Here is a 21,214-nt window from a genome sequence, read left to right as displayed (position 1 = left end):
ATCATTCTTCTGTTTAACATAAGAAACTGAAAAAAAAATCAAACATTGTCTATTTACTTCTCTGCAAGACGACTACAATCTTCATAGGATCAAGCTAGACATTTTGAGTGGAAAGTCCTGATACTATATCTCAAAGAAACGAAGCTCAACCATGAATTCTTTCTGTTGTGGGAGAACCAAGCAACAACCTTGGCAGAAGCAAGCACTTGAATAGCATATTCCATAGCAAATACTGTCTTATCTACAGTCACGGGGTTAGCTCCATTCTTCAGATCAATCTGAATTCCAGACTCCACTCTGAAACTAAACGGTCCAACAATCTGCAACCATCAACTAGAGGCAGCCTGAAAACACCAGTGAATCCAAAACCTGAAAGTATTCAAAACAGAAACTGCAGTTTCCAAAACCAAAACCTGCAAGAAGAAAAAAACAGAACCTGCAGTTTTAAAAACCAAAACCAGAAAGTATTAACTGCAGTTTTCAAAACCAAAACCTGTTGGAACAAAAACAGAACCTGTAGTTTTAAAAATCAAATCCCTGCAGTTTTAAAACCAAAACCTTCGGGCTTTCTTGTAATGTCCATTGAAAGTTTCGTTCTACAAGAAAGAAGGAATGCTTTATTTAAGATTACAGTCATGAAAGCAAAGAAGGGAAGAAACATCAAACGAAAGATTACAGTAATAATGCACCATGAATCTGTTAACAATAGAGGACCATGACATCATTATCGACTAATGATTTTCATTACATCTCTAAAGTGAAAGGCTAGCGAATGAAAGAGCTCTGTAGTACCAAGTTGCTAACATACTACCTGTTTTCTATATGGAAAACTAGGAACTTCATGTGATTCAGGAAATGAAACTAATCCATTTGCTCAAAGATAATATAAGCCAACCAAACTTCTCCTCCCTCATCTTAAAACTCTCACATCAATCCTTAAAACAAATAAGAAGATTCAAAAGCTGACCTTGAGTCCAGGAACATAATCACCACGCTTGTAGTAAGATGGACTCTTCATGGCTCTCCATTCAGCAGTTCCCATTACATCTACACAAATCAATGCAATTCAATCGCACCATTACAAAACCTCAAAAAAAAAATGAAAGCAATTCAATCGCACCTGATGCTTCTCCTTCTTAGCATCTATCATCGATACAGAACTAAGACGGGTTTCTCAATTTCTTTCTCGAACGTGAACGACGAAGACGAAGAAGATTCTGATGGCTGAGTATCGGAATCGGGTTGACGATTAAAAGCTCTTCCGATTAACATCGCTGCCAGTTAATTTCTTCCCTCTCCGGTGACAGAAATGGACTTCTTTCTCACCTTGTAGCTTTTAGTCGGCGAAGATGGTGACCACGAAGCTTTCGCCGTTTTGGAGAGAAAAAAGAAAACGATTTCGAAGAGAAAGAAAAATGAAAAATTTTCTTTCTTTGCAAAAACTCTCAACCAATCAGCTTAACCCACGTCCTATAAGAACTGAGGTTAAATCATTTCTTATTGAAGAACAAAAAAAAATGTTCTAAATCCACTGTTACAATATTTTTATTTTAAAAATGCCTTAGAACAGCCTCATAGTTGTGCAGATAAAGATGGCCTAACACTCATAACTCACACTGTAGTTAAATCATAACTATTGGAAATAATATTGAACAACAATATGTATTTATTTGTTTTGGTCATAAATCATAACGATTGGAAATAATATTGAACAACAATATGTATGTATTTATTATAAATGTACACAAATCGTTACGACGCATCACACCAGTCTATCAATAAAGCTTACTCTGATAGTGTCAGTCTGTTTATAAGTTAAAATACTAGTCGTTAGATAAGTATTAAATTAATTAATAATTAATAACAAACAATAAATAATTTATTGTTTTTAAAAAACAATAAATAGTTTATTATAGAAGGTTTTTTTTTTTTTTTTGAAATGATTGACTGAATTGAAAGAGTTAAAGTGAATAGAAAAATGAAAGATATTTTAATAGTATCTGTTAAAATTCTATCCAAATCATACTGTATAAAAGTTGAGATTTGCTTCTTGTTTTTACCTTTACTTTCTACTTATTTATTTATTACTAACTTACAGTGCCATTAGAAATTTTTTACTACCTAACAAACACTAGGATTTAATAAAATTCATAAACCAATGAAACACACAATTAAATAACACGAAATTTGTATAGATTTCTAAATTCTTACAAATTCAATAAAAATCATATTTTCAAAACCTCTCTTCAATGAACCAAGTTTTGTATCATTCTTGCTTATAACATATATTCTTCAATGCTAAATATTTGTTTACTCAAGCCATAGTTTGACAAGAGGTCAAGATTATTCTCATTTTAATATATTCTGAATTTCCTAGAAAACAAATCTCCTAAATACCTTCAAATGAGTTTTTTTCTTCCAAAAATACCATTAATAAATAAAACTAAAAATTACTTTGTTTTCTAAAGTAGCACTAAAATATTTTTTAAATCAAAAATACCACAAATCTAAAATTAAACTTTCAACTTTCAAAAACTAAATTCTAAACACTAAACTCTACCCTTAAAAACTGTGTCCTAAATTTAAAAATATTCAATCCAAATCTACAAACATAAACTGTGTCATAAATCTACAAACATAAATTTTGTAACAAAATCATAGATTGAGTAATAAAGAAAAAAAAAAAACTGACTCTTTTCGATGGCACAAACGTAAAATAAGTGTCACGGAGAGGCATAAAATTACTGATATAACTTTTAAAATCGTGTATAACTTTGCTCTTTGAAAAGCCCCAACTTGAATTGAAAAGGGGAATTAGGGTTTACTCAAATAATCGGGGATGGCTTCTACCAAATCAAGCGAGACCGATAGAAAGGACGGATCTTGCGAGACTCAACCGACGGAGGCCATGGAAATTCCCACCGGAGATGACTCTTCTTTGCTGGGGAAGCGCAAGGTCGAAACAACGAACCTGGAGGAGGATCCCGGTGAAAACGATGGCGACATAGAAGAAGGTGTCGAGGAGGAGGAGGAGGATAGTGATTCGGAATGGGATAAGGATAGCTTCGAGGGACGGGAGTATCATTCCTCTGGGTTTGAGGAGGAGTATATGGACAAGGAACTTGAGAAGAAAGCCCGTTTTAAAAGTCGCACGGTCATCGAAACCAAGGTATTATCATCTTCATCCTTTTTGATCTCCACTAGTCACTACGTAAATACCAAGTAACATCCTAGTTTTTGTTTTGTTTTGGTTTTTACTTTTTAGGGCTTTTTCGAGGCAACTGACAAATTCCCACCTTGCTGCTGGGGTGGGATTGCTACAGTCCCGGGTCTTGATGATAAAATGCGTCGAGGTATCACAGTTCGTCAGTTCTTAGCAGACATGGTATCTCTTTGTGTTGAAAAATATAACAAACGAAAGGTAAGCCAACTCTCTCTAGTCTCTAGTATCTCTAGTTTGGCTTTTCAGAGTTCCAAGTGTCAGGGTATATATGAGAGCCATTCTTAAATTGTCTCTATTTTGTTTCCCAGGGATTAAATGTGACTTGCGAGCATGTTTTGAGGGCTAATTTCAAGGCAGGGAGCTGCACAAAGTACTACATCACTTTTGCTGCTAGAGAGTCTGACTCTCCTGATGCACCTCTAGTCGAGTATCAAGCTAAAGTGGCTTGGTCTGCTGGCATTACTTATCCCATCCTTTGCAGACCCACTTCTCCACCAAAATTCGGTATCCTCTTCTATTAACATCTCTCCATGTAGTTTTGTATATTGAATGACTAGAACAGAGACACACCATTCACTGAAGAAACCACACTTCACTAAATTTTATCTACTTCTAGGGGTTGGTTAACACATTTGATCTTCTGGTTTTGTCTTCTCGACATGGAATATATTGTGTGAGACTCTTCTGCTTTAGCTTGATTGTGGAGTGTATGAAACAATGTCGCTTCTAGACTAGGTTAGACAATGGGCACTCTGATTGTTATCTCGTAAAAATGATGGCAATGGTGCATATAGATATGGCTGGTTCTGTCTGTTTCTTTTAGCCTACCAACTTACTGTTAACATCTGATTTTGTTGTCAATGTGCTAGTTGAAAGAGATCAAGTGAAAGAGGTAGCCGAGGAGGTTATGGAATAAAGCAGTTGAAGAATTTCACAAGCTTGTTGTTTTAGCCTGCTGCTTTCTGTAACGAGTCTAGTAGACCAATTAGTTATTCACTAGTATTTTTCTACGTTAAAGACCGATTGTGTATTACCCGGATCTTTCTGAATTTCGCCAGCTATGTTAAGTTTATCTCGTTGATTGAGATTTGTACTCCATTTCTTATCTTCTGCTATGAATTGGTACTCCATTTCTTATCTTCTGCTATGAATTGGTTGTAATAAAATTTCAAGACTATTTATGATTATGATTGATGCTAGTACTCCATCATCTATATCCGAACTAGTAGGAACCATTTATTACCCACATAACATGAGTATTCAAAGATTGAAGAAAACAGTTAAGAATTTTACAAGGGCTACTTTCTTTTACGACTCTAGTAGGATTCTGTATATTACCCGGATCTTTATGAATGTGGCTTAAGTTTATCTCTAGTACTCCATCATCTACTACTTTTTAAGGCTATTTCTGATAATAAGCAATTAAAATATCTAAACAAATAGGAACCAGTTATTACACAGATAACTTGAGTATTCAAAGTTACGTCATTAAGAAGAGTAAAAAGACAAGTTCATCCTTGAAAGGAAAAAGAAAAGAAACAACCTAGTCTTGTCGACAGAATATGTCACATTCGTTATTGATAAAGACGATGGCATAACCCTTGCAGCCCCACTCTTCACCGTGAGAATTTTGCCCAATGAAAAAAGTTTTACCTTCCCTAGTTACACCGTATCCAATCAGTAGCATGCAGTGAAAAGAAGTGTCTTTGGTTATGGGTGCTTTCTTTCGCATGTGATAAATACCGTCCTGGAAAAAAAAAAGAACAAGAAAATATTCAATTACTTTTCTTTTGAGATCAAATTTACTGAGATAATCATTTCAGTTTAAACTCATAATAATATTAATGATGTTATCACTTATTAAACCTTTTTACTAACCTGGCCAAGAGCTAAAAATTCAGCGTCCATCTGCAGTATCAAAGCAACAGGATACCTATCCAGTCTTGCTTGGAGAAAGTCAGCGTCCACGTCTTGGTGGAGTTGAAAAGTTTCGTGATATCTCGTCCCCACAGCATTGGCCTAGTAAAAATTTACATATTTATAATTCAGTTCAATGAATGTTAACAAAACTAACAATGTCACATCATAAACACATAATTATTTACCTCTTGAGATTTTTTTTCTCTTGCTGGCTGCTTCAAGATTCCATTCTTAGCAATGTGTTTGATGGCTATCTTAAGGTTGGCAAGTCCAAAGCTTTCTGATGCACCAGGCTTGATTTGATTTATCAGTTCTTCAATTGAAATCTCCACATGCTGGTTGACTGGACGTGTCATGTTATGAAGAGCTTGCGTAAGGCCTGCAAAGCAAATTGCCCAGCAAATGTCTGGATGCATTAAAATAAGCAGTTAATTTTCTTTTCGAAACACTAAACTTAAAAAATAAAATATTTAGTGTTTTAATTATGTATACCTCTATCTCCTTGGTCCATTACGACCAATGATTTGACCGGCCTCAGCACCCCAATCTTTTATGATGCAATCAACTATGCCTAAGAGCTGAAAAATAATCATATCAAAATAGAAGGTAAGTAGAAGTAATATGTACTATATATTTAAGAAAATATAACCATTAATTAATTGTACAACCTCACGGAATGTCTTTTCATTGGTCGCTTGAGAGGATGACGCCGCCGCTTCAGCTCTTTTCCTCAATTCAGCTGCGGCTTTTGCTTGGATATTTTGGTTTTTTCTATTGGGTTTCCCTCCAATAGGAGCCTTTAGTGGATGCTTGTTCTATATAAAAAGACATATATTTTATTAGTTTCAAACAATAACCACAATGATATACTAGTATTTTTGTACAAGTCATATACTATTGAAAACTAACTATATCCGATCCTTCTAATTGAGAGATTAACGAAGATACCAATATATATTTTAGATAACTATATCCGATCCTTCTTATTGAGAGATTAACCTAGATAGCAATATACATTTAAGAAGGATCAAATCACATCAAGCTATAACCCAATCACATAAAGAGCAAGTTATATATTTAACTATAATCTGAATTAAAGAAGCTAGTAATTAATGTAAGTATCGTACCGGATCCATCCTCTCGCTCCTCTTGTATATCAAACGGAGTCAGATCAGTCAGATAGTGAAGTGACCTGCAAAATAAATCAGACAACAAATACGATTATATATACGGTTAAGATAGAGAAAAAGAAAGTTTACATTTTTGAATAAAAGAACCCAAAGACAACTGATGGGAAATGAAAATGTTGCTTTGACATCCCAAATAGTAATACCCACCCTTTATAAGATGAAAATTGTTGAAGTAAGAAATTAATGCACAAACAAATCAACAGAAAGCTAAGAATCAGAGAAAGACTTGCGAAATCAAATAAACTAGAGACGACGTCTTAAGATCATAGAAAAGTTTACAACTTTAATATAGAAGAACCCCAAATAAAACTGATGAAGAACGAAGATATACTCCATTAGAAGAAGAAACATACCAAACAAAACTTTAACTTTCCTTATATAAAAATCGAGTCTCGGACATCCAAAAACCTTTAAAATGAAGAAGATTGAAGTTTTAGTTGGAAAGACTTCACCTTTTCTCTAGAGGAACGCAAGAAGAAAAAGCTCAGGGAACGAAGACGAAACTATACTATACAGGTAAAAGAAACATACCAAAAAACTAGAAATTTCTTATAAAAATCTAGTCTTTGCACATCAAAACCCTCAAGATGAAAAAAGATTGAAGCTTTTGTTGGAAAGACTTGACCTTTTTTTCTAGAGGAATCCAAGAAGAAAAAACTCAGGGAGAAGGAAGACGGAAACTATACTAAAAGAAACATACCAAAAAAAACTCAAACTTTTTTCTTACAGATCTAAATCTAGAAGCATTTAAAATGAGAAAGAATGAAGTTTTCGTTGGAAAGACTTCACCTTTTTCTTGAAGAACCTTATAAGTAGAAAAATGTCAGGGAGAACGAAGACGAAACTATACTACATGTAAAAGAAACATACCAATAAAACTCCAACTTTCTTAATATCTAATCTTTAACATCTAAAAGCATTTAAAATGAGAAAGATCTAAGTTTCGTTGAAAGTTTTTTAACAAAGACTGCACCTTTTTCTCTTAACAAAGCTAAAAAAAAAAAAAGATAACTTGGGGAGAAGGAGGATAAAAGATGAAGCTCTTACCTCTCTCTCACTCTCTTTCGGCTAAATTAGGGCAGGGAAATTTTATCCGGACATATAGTCCGCTTAAGTAAGAGTCAAAGTTATTGACAACCCAAAGCCTCTCTCTCCCACAGAGGTTTCGGGACCACGATTTTATTCTCCGTTTTTCTTTTCTTTTGTTTTTGTGAAATATACATGAGGTGCTAAATACTGTATTGTCTAGGAGCTTTATGGACATAACAATAATAAAATGTCCTTTTTTAATTTGTTGGCAAAATGATCATCTTTATTCATTTTTTTTTTTCATTTGCTGCCTCTGCCTATGTTAAAAGAAAGAAATCATAAAACTAATAGTATATGATTACATATTGACTTGTGAGAATTATTATATATAATAAATCAAGTTATTGAATTAAATATGAGAGAAACTATATTCATTTTTATAAATCAGTGTAGTGATGTTGATTGAAATCTCTCTCTTATCTAGCTCGTTTCTAGTATTTGATTACTTCATTTATTACTATATTGAAATAACCAAATAGTTCAATAATATTAAGAATAATAATTATAGCGAGTAATATTTTTGGTAACCTATAAAATTCAGTAGAAAACCTGATAAAAACAAATATAATTGTCCGTGAAGTTACTGATCCCGAATCTGATAAGGATATGAACGTGATTATTATTCCTCTAATTAATGATCATGCTGAGTATATATGAACGACAGAACGAGGTCCCGTTTAAACCCTCGCACGGTCATCGGTACCAAGTATAATCCCCGATCCTTATCATAAGTTTATAACTAATACTAATACTAATACATTATTTAGTTTCACTTACATTGAAAATAATATATATATATATATATATATATATATTTCAAAGAAAAGTTTGGATCTATTAATTAACCTACAAAATATTAAATAACACGATATATATTATTAACAGATATGGGAGTACTTCTCTTTCACTGCTAGGCATTAAATATTTGAAACAAACAATCCTTAATTAAATAACACAAATGTCAAAATCTTTTTGTGAATGGGTAGAATCTTCATAAACCTTCTAAAATGTTAGGAGGTTTCAATTCAATGCATCAAAGTCAAAACCATCTCACTCGGGCTTTTCTAGGTGTAAACACGTTGTTATGTTTAAACTCATTTATTGATATTTGTTTATTTTGGTAATTCTTACAGGTGCATGATGGGTGGGTTGTAATGATCCTCATCGATCAAGTCCGTGGGATCGGAGTTTGAACCTACACTATAATACAAAAGATAATATGATTCACCATTGACACCATACACGAAGGGTAACACGATCGAGATATTCACCATTGTCCCCTAAATATATATATATATATACAATAAATTAGTCATTTTTTTTTGTTTTTTGAAATGTTGAATAAATATTAACAAAAAAATAAGCAAAACATATGTAAAATATCAACAAAAACATAAGTAAAATATTTTTATAAAATAGACTCTCAGATATCATCATACCATCTATTTTTTTATTGTCACATTAGCATTTTGTTAGTTGATTAAAAATATTTTTTCATATAAAATTTTAATATAAGTTTTTAACTTTCATCTAGTTTTTCATTTTACTTTTTAACATCTAATACATTATATAATATTCTATTAATACAAATAAAATATTAAAAAATATGAAATAAGAAGCATTAATACCAAACAAAATATCATATATTTTTAAAACAAAAACGTAAACACATTTTTGAACTAAATACATAAATTAACTAAAAAGATATTGCATTACAATTTTTTACTATTTTGACTATTTTGTGGTCTTACAACACTGGGTCCATGGTTTACCTGCAAACAGAGGCATGCCACGGCTCACGAATATTTAATTAAGCTCCCAGCAACATATATAGAGATAGATTTGCATGACCTATACGCTATAGCTTTTTACCTCAGTTATTTGGAAGTTTCCGATCGAGTTTCAATCGGGAGAGAAATGTGGATGTGTTAAGTGTATCATCGATACACGTTTTATTTTTATCTACTCCATATATTATATCCTACTTGCTAATACATTATTTAGTTTCACTTTCACCTTATGATTGAAGATAATATTTTACCAATAACAAGTTTCGATCTATTAATTAACCTACACTATAATACAAAAGATAATATGATTTACCATTGACACCATACACGAAGGGTAACATCGAGAAATATATCTTTTCGCGCTAATGGCTAAATTTTATTTTGTTTTTTCTAAACTTAAATTCCGGAGATATACATATATATAGAGTAATATAACAATAATAACAAGATATGAAAAAAATATTAGAAATAATGAATAATCGATTCTAAGCATAGATATTGTCGTCTTCACAAGGAGCTGATGGCTCATGTCTAATATTCCCCCAAACTCCTAATCTATAACCCTCATAAACCCTAGCATTATCCGGATCATAACCTCTGATTTGTCCCCTAAAAATACATCCAAATCTCAATCCTAAACATATACTACCCTTTGGTTTTCCAGTCTCGGTTACGACCTGAAAATTTATATTGGCATGCTCGGTTATCGTCTGTTCTTCAATTAAGTGAAGCAATTGCTTTACCGGTACGAAAAGCTTCCCAACGACTTGGTCGGACCCGAAAAATCTCTTACACTTGATTTGAAACACAAACACTGACTCATTCCTTCGAACCTTGTCATCTTCTATATAGAATTTCATAGAGTAGTTCCACCGTAAGATTTTCTTACCGCACGTAGCAGCTGGGGTGACTTGCTGGTCACGTGAACCACGCGTGACCGAGACAGAAACATAGACGGTTGGTCTGAACAAAAGATTTACGGAGTTGAGATCTTGAGCTGATAGAACGTTAACCTCAACCGGTTGATAATAATCCATTATAAGTAAGTGTGGAGAATCAGTAGACGAAGAATGAAGAAGAGGAGAAAAGAGACGAGTAACTTAGAAAGGGATCAGGAGATTTGGGAAATATATATATCCTGTATATATATCGTTTTAAGGATTTGCATCCAAATCAAAAAGCTTTTTTGGTATATTATTCTGTTCTAGATAAGAAAAATATATTTGCTAGATTCGATAATATCCGCTTTTTAATAAAATAAAATATGATTATGCCATGTTAGACATATCACATATGCAAATGTCATGGCGTACCAAAGTTCAAAGGCAAAACAAAAACGTAATATTTTTAGTTTTTTACACCTTGCTAGCGTGTAAAAACTAAAAGTGAATATATTATCAATTTTTATTTCATTTGATACATAATTTTTCGTGGTAAAATAGGAAACCCAATAAAGTTGGTTTAGTTTCGGTTCAATTTGGTTTATAACTCCGGATATTGATAGAGAGAGAGTACAAGTAAACCATACTACCTACTGTAATATAAAAATACTGTAGAATCTAGTTATATGTACTATTTCCATAAGGAATGATAAGGGACGTAACCCAACAAACCCGTGACGTTAGCCACAACATCGTTACACCTTGTTAACAGCTTTATCATCTGCTGGGAGATGTCCACCGTATGCTGCGACGGGTTTAGTGGTGGCTCGACGTGATCCACTTCATTATTAGCAGCAGGCTTCGGTTTTGAGTTTTGCCAAGAGGGAGGAAGAATCGGAGGCAATGTTAACGGAACCGTGTTTTGACTAACATATTCCATAGCAACAGATGATGATGATGATGATGAAGAAGAAACGTGATTTCCATTGTTTCTACCCGAAACTAAAAATGGTGTCTCTGTTTCTTTCCCACCCAACATGAATCTCACTCGTGCTGTTCTGTGGTTACCATTACCGTTCTTGCACGGTTTTTTCAAACAGGACTTGAGTGGATGTTTGGTTGGCTAACTGGCGGTGTTTGCTCTAGCCGCTCGTTCAATGGTTCAGTGATTGGTTCGTCTGTCTTGGCTTTCTTCAGTTCATAATCTCCGGATGCAGAGGAAGCATTCATGTCGCGGAGAAAGTATGTCACGTTCACGTTGCCAAAGATAGAGTTGCTTCCTGATGCATATCTTAAGGCAGTCTGCGCATCGAGTTTATACAGGAAGACAACACGGCAGGTCGAGGATTTCCAGGAAACTCTGATAGCTGATTGATCCAACTGTCCAAAGCGTCCAAACCTCGCCTTAAGCAGAGCGGTGGAAGGGAGAGATGTACCAGGAGGAAACATCATGACCAGCATTGTTGGCTCAACGACCCTTGCAGATGGAGCCATCTTCTTTTCTGGTTGACCTATAGCCGGTTTGGCATTGATGGGGACTGGACCACCTCGGTCTCTTACCAGATTAAAAGGTGCAAGACTTGGTCTCTTCGTTGCTTCTTGGTTGGTTTTCTTGTCAGAGGCCATTGGCTTGAAATGATTGGTATTCTTTAGCTTCTTAGTTGATGGGACATCTTGTTGCTGGGCAGAGGAAAGGCGTTTTCTCCCGGAGTTGGAGTTTGATGTTTTATTGGTTCTGCTCAAAGTTTTTGCACATTTTGACGGATTTGTCGTGGAAGGAGATGCGGCCAAGCTTTTCTGGTAAACAAACGATCGGAAACGCAAAAAGAACTGTCTTACAACTCTAGTGGAACTTCTATCCGAGGATCCAAAGAAAGGGTCAAGCGAGAGAGCTTGCAAATTACTCAACAGCTGCAGACTATCAAGTTTAGAGTTTCTCATAATCAACTTATTGGGGTGTCTCTTTGATGAATCTAATTGAGATGGTTTCTTGGCCCAAGCTTCCCCAGAAGACAAAGCTTTCCTCTTATTTGGACTGTCACGGTTCAGCTCTGACCCAGACTCTTTCTTCATTTTCTTCTTCTTCGGCTTTGGAGGAACATTCTCAGAATTCATTTCTTCAGAAAACCGTTTCAGGTCATTGCCTTTCTTTATCCCAACTCCTGCAGAACATTTCCCCTCAAGAAATGGCCGGACAGAGCCTTCGCCTTCGTTAGATCTAAAATTTGTGCCAGTCTCATCTTGTTTAAGGCTGGTCATTGCTTTAAATCTCTCATGGTCTGGAAATAGAGCAGCTTCTTCTCCCATTCTCACCTTTGATTCTTTAGATAAACCCTTGTCATCATCATGTGAGAGCTTTGAAACAGAGGATTTCTTTATAGGAATATCACCACTTGAAGAGGTAAAGTTCACGCTGACAATTCCGGTATGCTCATGTTTCCTGGGCGTTTGGAGATGTGGAGTCCTTCTCTGCAGTATATGATCCCCAGCTGAAGATCCGTCGATGCTCTGAAGCTGAAAAGATGCTTGGACCTGGCCAAATTCAACTGTCATATCACAAGCTTCCTCTCTTCTTTTGGGATGATATTTTTCTTGTTTAGTAGAATCCTTTACTTTCATAGCTTGCGTAGAGATCTTTGAGTTGCTCAGAGTTACTGCGCTGACCAGTGAGCCACTCAAGGGGGCTGTAAACATAAGGAACACATGAGGAAAGATAAAATCTATTCCAACCACCCAAAAACAATGTAAGTAAAGCAAACTAAAAAGGTAAAATGACACTTAACATTGTGAAATTGCTTTAAAATGCAGAATTTAAGATAAAAAATATGCCATGCCTTTTTTGAAGCATTCTAAGTATACAACTCTAAAGTCTATAAATTCTACCAAAACAGCCTTAAAATGGCCAATTCAAGGATATCAAAGACGCAAAACTCTGTGACTCGAGCAGCAAACAAAAAAAGCCTCATAGAGATCACCAAATTTATAGTATAGAGTACCGCATCTCTGTGATACATAGGATAAAGGTTCAATATAACTTCATCGAATCCGGAAAATGAAGCAGAAATATTACAAATGTATTGAAAACAATGCCAGGATCGCTGAAAGGTGATGCTACCTCGAGTGGGTGCTCTATTAAGTGGTTCCTGTGTCGTCACTGAAGATCTTGCCCTGAAGGCCTGCTCATATGTTTCATCAAACTCCTCAAACACTGCCCTGCGGAAAGCATAAACCGCTACTCTCTTCTGGAAAGACTTTATGCTGTCTTCTGAATCATCACACTCTTGAGGTGCTAATGCACATCCCTTCACAAAAGCTAGAGTTTGAACAGATGAAAAACTATCTCTAGCTTTCTGGATCTGCTTAGAAGAGTAAACAGCTGGAAGCTCGTAATCAGGCACATCAACAGCAAAGTAACCTTTAAAACTAGTAGGCCTAAAGTTAGAAGGATTCCGACATCTACAAGTCAAACCAAGAGCTGACCTTCTACCTACTTCATCCATAGCTTCCTCCACAGCTTTTGCAAAGTGAATCGAATCAGTTTGCTGTGATTTCTCTGAGACATGAGGTTCAAAAGGAATAAGGTGAGAAGGATCGAACCAACCATAACTAGAATCTCCAAAGAAAGCAAAAAGAACGTAACCCATCTTCTTCATACGACGAACAGAGGGAAGCTAGAGAAGATGACAAAAAAAAGAACTTGAGCTTGACAGGGACATTTTGGTAACTTTCCAGCGTCATGAATGATGATGCTCAACGGTTGAACCTTCACATCCAATAACAGGTCGCCACGTCATGTTCCTTTTTTTCGTTTTGGTAAAAACGTGATTTTTCGTCTTCTTTACCCAATGAACTAAATTTTCATTGAGGTGATTGGTGATTTATAATTTTACTTTATTTTATAGCTTAAAGAATAAATTTAATGTTAATTTTCTGACACTCTCAAAAAGGTCAACAAAATATTCTGGTGGATAACTTGTAGTATTAAATAACAGAGAACTAACACGAATCAAAAAGTAATATAGAACAAAGCTCAAAAAAAATACGGTATTCAAATATCTTATTTGGAAGATGAAGAAACCATGCGAGGGACTTTTGACAAAAAAAAAAAAGGATCTCTCTCTATATATAAAATATATATTTCTTTACTCAAAAGCAAATGATATCAATTCTGTAAAAAAATTATCATGGCGAATCATCATCCTTCTCCTGAGGGCTTCCAGCGAGCCAGCCCCAGACGCCACCCGAGCTCTGTCTTTTAGCGTTCATTGCAGCTTGTTCAGATGCAGCCTTTTGACGCTGAAGGAGTTCCAGTTCCTTTTGTAGTGTTTCCAATGTTTGAAGCTTTTGCCTTAGCTCTGCAACATCAACCTGCAAAAGATTGATTCAAAGAACGAGACCCGTAATTAGATTTACTTTGTTTTTCTTTTCATGATCTAACGTAGCTTTTTTATCAACAGATGACAGAGATTTGTGATGGATCCACTGTTCTAAATCATCCCGTAATTAAGTATATGTAGTGATTCAATCACATGTTTGACGAGTTTCCATCTTCTGCAGGTTACAGTATAAAAGAGATGTGTGGCTACAGGTTTCATACCTCCAGTTTGAAACACCTTGACTGTTCGGCAGCAAGTTGGCCACGAACAGACTGAAGTTCCTATAAAATGTCAGTACAAAGTTAGGTATACAGAGTATCAGAGAAAAAATTCTGACATACTCAGTTGATTAAATGTGAATGCAATTGGAAGAGTTTGCTGCAACCAGTCTTTATGAACTATTGGTTCATTCATGTAGGTTTGCGTTTTTTAAGAAGATGATAATATTATTACCTTGTACAAATCTGTATTTCGTGATTCTGCTTCTCCTAACTCCTGCCTTAGTTGGAGAGTCTGCATCTTCTCCTTGTTCAGTGATACCTCTAGTTCTTCTTTCTCGGATTTAAGAGTCGTAATAATGCGTTCGTTGTTTCCTTCAACCTAGGGGATTCATTACCCAAAAACAAAGTAAGAGCGAAAGAGACGGTGATGATCCGCACTGAACTATTCCTGTGTTGGTAAAATGACTACCAGTACCATATAACATTATATGCATTTTTATCCCACAAAAGTTCAAAACAGATACGCTGACATATTTTTTCTATATAATATCGCAATAGATAGGTGCTATATTCAAATCACGAACAAATCAGAAGATGCTGCTATAGTCAAATAGACAAAGGAGGAAAATTCTGACAAGAATATATACCTTTGATCCAGCGTTAACATTGTCCATGACGATTTCCCGTACTCTGCCTTCTTGGCTCACCTCAACCTCAGACTCAATGTCTCTGGTTGTGGCGTTATTAACCGCAGAAAGACTACCTGGCAAAGGCGCTTCCAGAGTCTTTGTTTGCAATGTTGATTTGTGGCTTGGTTTAAGAAGATTAATCTACCACAAAGAAAGAATTAGAATCAGAATTAAATGCAAAATCAAGAGAAATGTACTTATATGTTTAGATCACAGTCCCTACTTCGTTGTTGTAACGCCCATTGTATCCACCAAAAGCGACTAGCACATCTTCACCATTGTAAGAACTTACGACTAAACTTAATCCCTGTTAGAAAAGGAAAGGAAGATGAAAATGAGATACACAAGACTGATATTTTTCGAAGTCTTGAAAAGGCAATTAGCATGTTTCAGGACTGATTTGGTGAATTTCTGTCTTGTATAGTTATCTGGAGAATAAACATGGTTATAGTCGGTACATGTAAGTACCTCGCTAGCAAGAGGTACACGTCCTTGAACTGAAGCGACTACCGACCATGCAAGAGTTGACATGTTTAGTACAACACTCTCAGATGCTCCTGCAGTAATTTATTACAAACTCAGTTACCACGCAAAACAAAGCAACTAATCTATTTTCCCCAGAAAGGTTCCAGAGAAGGATAAACAGAAATGGTTGGGAAAAGGAGATAATTTCCATAGAAAAGAGCATGAATATACCACTCTTGTTATCACCGCCACCAACAATAAACCAGTTCTCCCCAATTGTCACGCCAGCATGTCCAGCTCTTGGAGTTGGTGCATCACCTTGTTGTGCTGGTCTTGACCATTCCATCTACATGTGACAGTTATATCAGACGACAAAGAACGTTTGAGAGCAGCTGAAAAATACACTCTTAGCATAACTTACAGTCTGCAAATCAAGGACATGCAGATCATCGAAACAGGTTGCATGTGAGCCCCCACCAAAGATAAGAAGGTAACGTTCCGCATGCACTGCAGCAGCATGATCAGACCTCGGAGATGGAGATATACCCCTGCAATTTGACACCAGTTTTATCACTGAATTACTAATCTTTCAATAAAGACTATTGAATTACTGAGAGAGATGAATGAATTCTAAATGTTTTCATATTCTGGTTCTTTTTCTAATCTAAATGGGTTTGACTTCTTCTGAAGAGAACAAAATGCAGAAACATCATGAAATCTTACACGGCATCTATCTCATCCCAAGTCATCGTTTCTAGGTCAAGTATATGTAAATCGTTCAGAAGTGATCTCTTTGCATCTTGCCCGCCAAATATCACCAAAGTTTTACCCATAATTGTGACTGACTGTCCTCCACGTGAAACCTGAAAGCAAGAGATAATGACAAAGAAAGTCTCAATTTATGTAACCAAACTGCATATATAACTCCCAAATCAGAACGGAGAAGTTTTGTATGCAGATGCAACTTAACCCTGAATGTAGTATGGGAGAATAAGGAAAGAAAACAACTATTCTTTTTCTGTTTCTTATGACGGCCAAAAACTTGAATTGTTTATTATAATGGAATATTTTCATGCAAAGGTAACGGAAAACAGAGACAGCATGAGAGAAGCGAAAATATACCGGTGGTTTTCCATATGTCTTTAACATTGACCATGTACTGGTATGGGTATCAAAGACCTTCACTGTGACAGGAGAACAGTAGAAAAATGATATGTAATCATGGATAGTCCAGAAAACTCCTATTAGATATGTGCAACTAATCGTCTTCAAAGAATTATAAACACTAACCTTGGATAGATTCTGAGGGATCCTTTGTATGGCCACCGATAGACAGCAGATTGTTGTCCCATGGTATCTACAAAACAAGCAAAGAAGACAAGTGAACATTTGTATGTATAGCTAGAGTCTTCTTTGTTACCCTGTCTTGAATATTTCTGGGCAAGAAAGCCAAACGAGTGAATTTGAAAACTAACCAAAGAATGACCAGCACAAGGAGCTAATAATGTTGGAGTTGATGTTTCCTCTGATTCAGTTGCAACCTTGGTTTCAACTCTTGACCAAGTCCAGTTTTTTAAATCTAGAACCTGTATACATTTCACAGAAGGAACTATCAGGGGCTGGTATTGCCAAGCTAGGTCAAAATGAAAATGAATATCTCAATTACATCATCAGCTTATGCTTAAGAATCATATAAGTAGCTTACATGAAGATCACCGAGGTAACGGCCATTATGATTTCCACCATATATATACATCTTATCTTGAATAACAGCTGCTCCATGCTGAAATGAATGTAAAAAACAAGACTCAGAAAATTCAGAAGATACTTGAATGACAGGACGTTATACTTATCATCCAAAAGAGAGACAAAATTTAATACCTCGTAACGGGCTTTTGGCGGCTGACCTGATGTTTGGGGTGCCGTCCACTGGTTATACACAGAAACAGTATTTGACTCTTCTGAGACTACATCTTTATCTTGGGTTTCAGCCAATTGTCCATTCTCAGTGGAAATTGTCTTTGTCTCACCAAATGAGTTACCATTCTCAATAACAGCCTCATCTTTCGTTCTCTGCTACAGAGAATGAATGCACTAAAAGACTCGAATACTTTTCTTCAGCCAAGAAAAAGATATGTGTAATATTTCCCATGGTTTGGACATCGAAACCCAAGGGACATAAAAACTTACATTAATTTGGACATCTACGACAGGATCTGGAATATCATTAGATGCCCTGGAATACCAACCAGGATCATCTTCCTGGTAAAAATTGAGCAATAGGGAAGAAATCAAGACTATGCTTCAGTAAATTCTTTTTAAAAAATAAGTGTAGACCTCTCTGTCGGTTACCTCCAGAATTTTCACAAAGAGACGCATTGCCTCGGTGGAGGGCATGGTTCCAAGCTCCTGCCAACTAGATATATATAAAAATGCTTCAGAACAGTAGCATGTGTTTCTTTCAGGAAAGTTCACAAGGACAACGTTAAAGGTTAGTTTTCCTTAAAAACATCCTAAGCAGTAACAACCTCGGTAATGTAGACCAAAACATAACTAAGAATCTAGTTTTTTTCCACAGGGATGCAAACATAACTAAGAATCTAGCTGCATTTTTATTTTTCCTCAAACAGCTAACACTAGAACCCCTTTGCGGTTCCCCTGATTAATGAGGCATCTGAATTCTTCCACTCTAGTAATTGATGAAATCTATAGTACCTCCTAATATAATATCTACCAGAAAAACTTCTATCTACAACTATGATTCACAAACTCAAGCATAAAAACGTAAAAGAGCCAGTGATAGATGCAAGAATGTTGATCATAGATAAGTAATTGCAGACAGCACCAAATCTAACCTTCTCCATTTGCTTTGCTCCACAGGTCTCCATGCACTAGGTTTGGGAGTGTTGCATGGTCCGACAGTAGCCTGTATACATGATAAATCCAAGAGATCATCAAGACTAAAGCCTATCATTGCCAGGAATGGAAAATTAGCTCGACTCGAGATTTAATTAGTAGAAGAGAAAGTTTCTCTCACAAAAAAACATGAGAAAAGGCTAAGTTTCTGACATTATAATCACATAACATGTTATAGAATCAACTATAGATCTAAGCAAACTACGATTGAAGGACCAACTATACGTTAAATCTGATTAATAAGACTACTTTAATCACGTTTCCAATCAAATCTCGGGCGTCAGAAATGATCAAAATATAGCTAAATCAGATAAGAAAAGTGCGTCATTTCTAGGATCTGATAAGAATCCGAGGAGATGAATATGAATCGATGAACCAAAACAAAGAAATCAACATCGAAACCACCAGATCCCGTGAAAATTCAAAACCTAAATCCACAATCGTGAGTTTAGAAATCGAAGGAGATCATAAATGGAAGTTGCTGACCTGCTGGTACAACGCATAGAACAGTAGTGCAGTATCTTTTGAGAATTTCGAGCTGACGTTTTTCGCCGACGAATCAGATCCGTCGAGACCGACGTAAGATGCGGCGGCGTAGAACCTCTCCGGGTAAGCGGGACCAGAGGTTGCTCTAGCCATTGCCATTTGTCTCTTTCTTCTGACTTCAACCGCGGATTTGATCGGAGATTGCGAAGCCCAGGAGCAGAGATGTGGGCGTTTTCTAGTTTCGTTTGTTTTAAAGATGCAAGTTTTTTATGAGATTACTTTTAAAAATATTTTAATTTAATTTTAAAAAAATATTCTCAACATTTAAATATTTTTATTAATCAGAATTTTATAGTAATTGCTCGGCGCAGTGTTTATATAGAGGCACGATCAATAAAACACATGATTATAGTTGTCTCTTTGTTGGTATTTATTTACTTGTAAAGTGAATCAACATGAGATTGTATATATACTCAACAAACAAAATAAGATGGTAATGTCTTGTTTCTTTTTTGGTGTTTACAATTTGTTTACATTTAAGAAATAATGTTGAACGATTTAGCTGTAGTGTAAATCTCCGATCTCACCTCCGACCAAGCTGACTCTGGAGCTTGAGCGTTCAGTGTATAGAGACGGCCACCGTGAGCGCAACAAATGGCTACATTATGCCGTCTGAAAACGGGTGATTCGACTTTAAACTCCAACTCATAGTACTTCAAGTTTCTCTCTGAATCTTGTCTGAGATTTGATTCTAGTAAAGTTCCTTTTAAATCTGTTCGCTGACCAGATCCTGTCACCGTTCTTACTATTGCTTCTCCTACTTCTTTTGGCCCTCCAAAATCTTCGATCCTATACATCATAAACAATAAAACACTTCATAACGTAATGACTGTTTTGATTGTCTTCAAATAAAATGTCAATTGTTCTGAGAACCGGTCTATAGGTGCTACACAACTTTAAGATAGATCTTTAACACTTCTAGCTAACCGGGGTCTACACCAACTTATGTGACCGTTTCAAAGTACCTAGTGTAATAAACAATCTTGAAAATTACAACTTGAATCTAGTGAGACCATGATAACAAATAGAATCGAGTGACAACTTGATAACAATAGATTTATCATAGCTAATTCAATGTCTTTTGCTTTTTGCAAAATTGTGTAAACCATATGAACAATGCAAAATCTACAAAAATATAGACGAACGATGCTTTTTAAACTTACGAGAAGCTGGGTGAGACAGGGGAGACGATAACACTGACGTTGAGCTCGCCGCTCGAACCGGGAGGTCCAAATGCAACAACCGGTTCATTAACGTTTTTCCGGCGAATATTTCTTGCCGGAGGAAAGTCTAGCGATGTCTCACGTTCTGACTTCTCCGCCGCTCTATACAAAAGCGTCTGGTCTCCAACCCACGTAACCGGATATATAAATTCTGTGATCATATATATACAAAAGTTGTAAATTAATTTAATTTGACAACAAAAAGGAGAATAAATATAAAATCACTAAACCGGAGAAATTGAAATTGGATGACTTACTAACCGAATCCTTGAACCGTGTCGATACATCTGCTATACCCTCCAATCGGATAGACGACGTCGAGTTTCAGATTCCGGCCGAGTTCCGGCGATAAACCGAGTACAAAACTCGTGATACCACAGAAATTGGCACCAACCGCAAGAACAGAGGACGATCCTACACCCAGAAGAAGCCGACGATTGAATTTCTCAGCCAGCGGAGAAAACTCATCCGCCGGGGTGCTTTTCCGATCACCGGAGGATTGTTGAGCGATCAAGAAGTTGGAGAGTTTAGTGTTCGTAGGTTGTGATGAGTGTAGTAGAGAGAAGTATGGTTTCAGAGACATATCTCTCGTTAAGTTGTTCTTTAAAGTGAGAGGTCGTCGTTAAGTGTTGTTGTTTGCCGAACGGTTGACTCTCTCTCTCTCTTATCACCTGCAGAGCGTGTT

The 21,214-nt window shown here is 36.0% G+C and overlaps 5 protein-coding genes, 1 long non-coding RNA gene and 1 pseudogene across 7 annotated transcripts; 1 reads left to right on the top strand and 6 right to left on the bottom strand.

The window, feature by feature from the left end:
- On the bottom strand, positions 7-1,436 carry LOC104764201. The gene is made up of 4 exons (XR_763735.2): positions 1,121-1,436; positions 968-1,047; positions 515-596; positions 7-413 (listed from the first exon to the last, which is right to left on the bottom strand). It is a non-coding gene; the product is annotated as an uncharacterized LOC104764201 (long non-coding RNA).
- On the top strand, positions 2,748-4,425 carry LOC104764200. The gene is made up of 4 exons (XM_010487690.1): positions 2,748-3,169; positions 3,266-3,421; positions 3,532-3,727; positions 4,093-4,425. The coding sequence occupies exons 1-4, from the start codon at positions 2,840-2,842 to the stop codon at positions 4,137-4,139; spliced, it is 729 nt and encodes a 242-aa protein (XP_010485992.1). The 5' UTR covers positions 2,748-2,839; the 3' UTR covers positions 4,140-4,425.
- Positions 4,721-7,326, bottom strand: LOC104764199 (thiol protease SEN102-like). Its single transcript, XM_010487687.2, has 6 exons — positions 6,271-7,326; positions 5,812-5,958; positions 5,636-5,721; positions 5,329-5,549; positions 5,102-5,242; positions 4,721-4,970 (listed from the first exon to the last, which is right to left on the bottom strand). The coding sequence occupies exons 3-6, from the start codon at positions 5,652-5,654 to the stop codon at positions 4,767-4,769; spliced, it is 585 nt and encodes a 194-aa protein (XP_010485989.1). The 5' UTR covers positions 5,655-5,721; positions 5,812-5,958; positions 6,271-7,326; the 3' UTR covers positions 4,721-4,766.
- On the bottom strand, positions 9,698-10,249 carry LOC104764198. Its single transcript, XM_010487685.1, has 2 exons — positions 9,956-10,249; positions 9,698-9,775 (listed from the first exon to the last, which is right to left on the bottom strand). Exons 1-2 carry the CDS (start codon positions 10,247-10,249, stop codon positions 9,698-9,700), a joined length of 372 nt encoding a protein of 123 aa, XP_010485987.1.
- Positions 10,631-13,887, bottom strand: LOC104767334 (annotated as a pseudogene).
- LOC104764197 (acyl-CoA-binding domain-containing protein 4) lies at positions 14,091-19,511 on the bottom strand. Of its 2 annotated transcripts, none has more exons than XM_010487683.1 (18): positions 19,247-19,511; positions 18,700-18,770; positions 18,197-18,260; positions 18,035-18,106; positions 17,726-17,920; positions 17,550-17,627; positions 17,320-17,430; positions 17,135-17,201; positions 16,967-17,028; positions 16,568-16,707; positions 16,266-16,392; positions 16,076-16,190; positions 15,848-15,936; positions 15,603-15,686; positions 15,338-15,520; positions 14,923-15,069; positions 14,691-14,750; positions 14,091-14,461 (listed from the first exon to the last, which is right to left on the bottom strand). In XM_010487683.1, exons 1-18 carry the CDS (start codon positions 19,403-19,405, stop codon positions 14,276-14,278), a joined length of 2,010 nt encoding a protein of 669 aa, XP_010485985.1. In that variant the 5' UTR covers positions 19,406-19,511; the 3' UTR covers positions 14,091-14,275. The 2 variants fall into 2 exon arrangements, with proteins under 2 accessions (XP_010485985.1, XP_010485986.1); XM_010487684.1 differs by having other exon boundaries at positions 17,726-17,917; positions 19,247-19,510.
- Positions 19,693-21,178, bottom strand: LOC104764196 (psbP domain-containing protein 7, chloroplastic-like). Its single transcript, XM_010487682.1, has 3 exons — positions 20,791-21,178; positions 20,470-20,680; positions 19,693-20,095 (listed from the first exon to the last, which is right to left on the bottom strand). Exons 1-3 carry the CDS (start codon positions 21,110-21,112, stop codon positions 19,783-19,785), a joined length of 846 nt encoding a protein of 281 aa, XP_010485984.1. The 5' UTR covers positions 21,113-21,178; the 3' UTR covers positions 19,693-19,782.

This window comes from Camelina sativa, chromosome 19, assembly GCF_000633955.1.
Source record: "Camelina sativa cultivar DH55 chromosome 19, Cs, whole genome shotgun sequence".
Taxonomy (NCBI): Eukaryota; Viridiplantae; Streptophyta; class Magnoliopsida; order Brassicales; family Brassicaceae; genus Camelina; species Camelina sativa.
The sequence above is the reverse complement of the archived record's forward strand: the minus strand, read 5'-3'. Positions and strand labels throughout refer to the sequence as shown.

What these genes read in the sequence shown, in the direction of transcription:
- LOC104764200 (XM_010487690.1), top strand. Translation starts at nt 2,840, where the DNA reads ATGGCTTCTACCAAATCAAGCGAGACCGATAGAAAGGACGGATCTTGC. An exon ending in GCACGGTCATCGAAACCAAG is followed by an intron (nt 3,170 to 3,265) that starts GTATTATCATCT and finishes TTTACTTTTTAG; the next exon opens with GGCTTTTTCGAGGCAACTGA. An exon ending in AAAAATATAACAAACGAAAG is followed by an intron (nt 3,422 to 3,531) that starts GTAAGCCAACTC and finishes TTTGTTTCCCAG; the next exon opens with GGATTAAATGTGACTTGCGA.
- LOC104764199 (XM_010487687.2), bottom strand. An exon ending in GAGAAAAAAAATCTCAAGAG is followed by an intron (nt 5,243 to 5,328) that starts GTAAATAATTAT and finishes AATTTTTACTAG; the next exon opens with GCCAATGCTGTGGGGACGAG. An exon ending in AATTTTTAGCTCTTGGCCAG is followed by an intron (nt 4,971 to 5,101) that starts GTTAGTAAAAAG and finishes TTTTTTTTCCAG; the next exon opens with GACGGTATTTATCACATGCG.
- LOC104764198 (XM_010487685.1), bottom strand. Translation starts at nt 10,249, where the DNA reads ATGGATTATTATCAACCGGTTGAGGTTAACGTTCTATCAGCTCAAGAT. An exon ending in TTGGGAAGCTTTTCGTACCG is followed by an intron (nt 9,776 to 9,955) that starts GTAAAGCAATTG and finishes AGGGTTTATGAG; the next exon opens with GGTTATAGATTAGGAGTTTG.
- LOC104764197 (XM_010487683.1), bottom strand. Translation starts at nt 19,405, where the DNA reads ATGGCAATGGCTAGAGCAACCTCTGGTCCCGCTTACCCGGAGAGGTTC. An exon ending in CTTGTGCTGGTCATTCTTTG is followed by an intron (nt 17,202 to 17,319) that starts GTTAGTTTTCAA and finishes CTTGTTTTGTAG; the next exon opens with ATACCATGGGACAACAATCT. An exon ending in GAAATACAGATTTGTACAAG is followed by an intron (nt 14,751 to 14,922) that starts GTAATAATATTA and finishes GACATTTTATAG; the next exon opens with GAACTTCAGTCTGTTCGTGG.
- LOC104764196 (XM_010487682.1), bottom strand. Translation starts at nt 21,112, where the DNA reads ATGTCTCTGAAACCATACTTCTCTCTACTACACTCATCACAACCTACG. An exon ending in CGACACGGTTCAAGGATTCG is followed by an intron (nt 20,681 to 20,790) that starts GTTAGTAAGTCA and finishes ATATGATCACAG; the next exon opens with AATTTATATATCCGGTTACG. An exon ending in CCTGTCTCACCCAGCTTCTC is followed by an intron (nt 20,096 to 20,469) that starts GTAAGTTTAAAA and finishes TATGATGTATAG; the next exon opens with GATCGAAGATTTTGGAGGGC.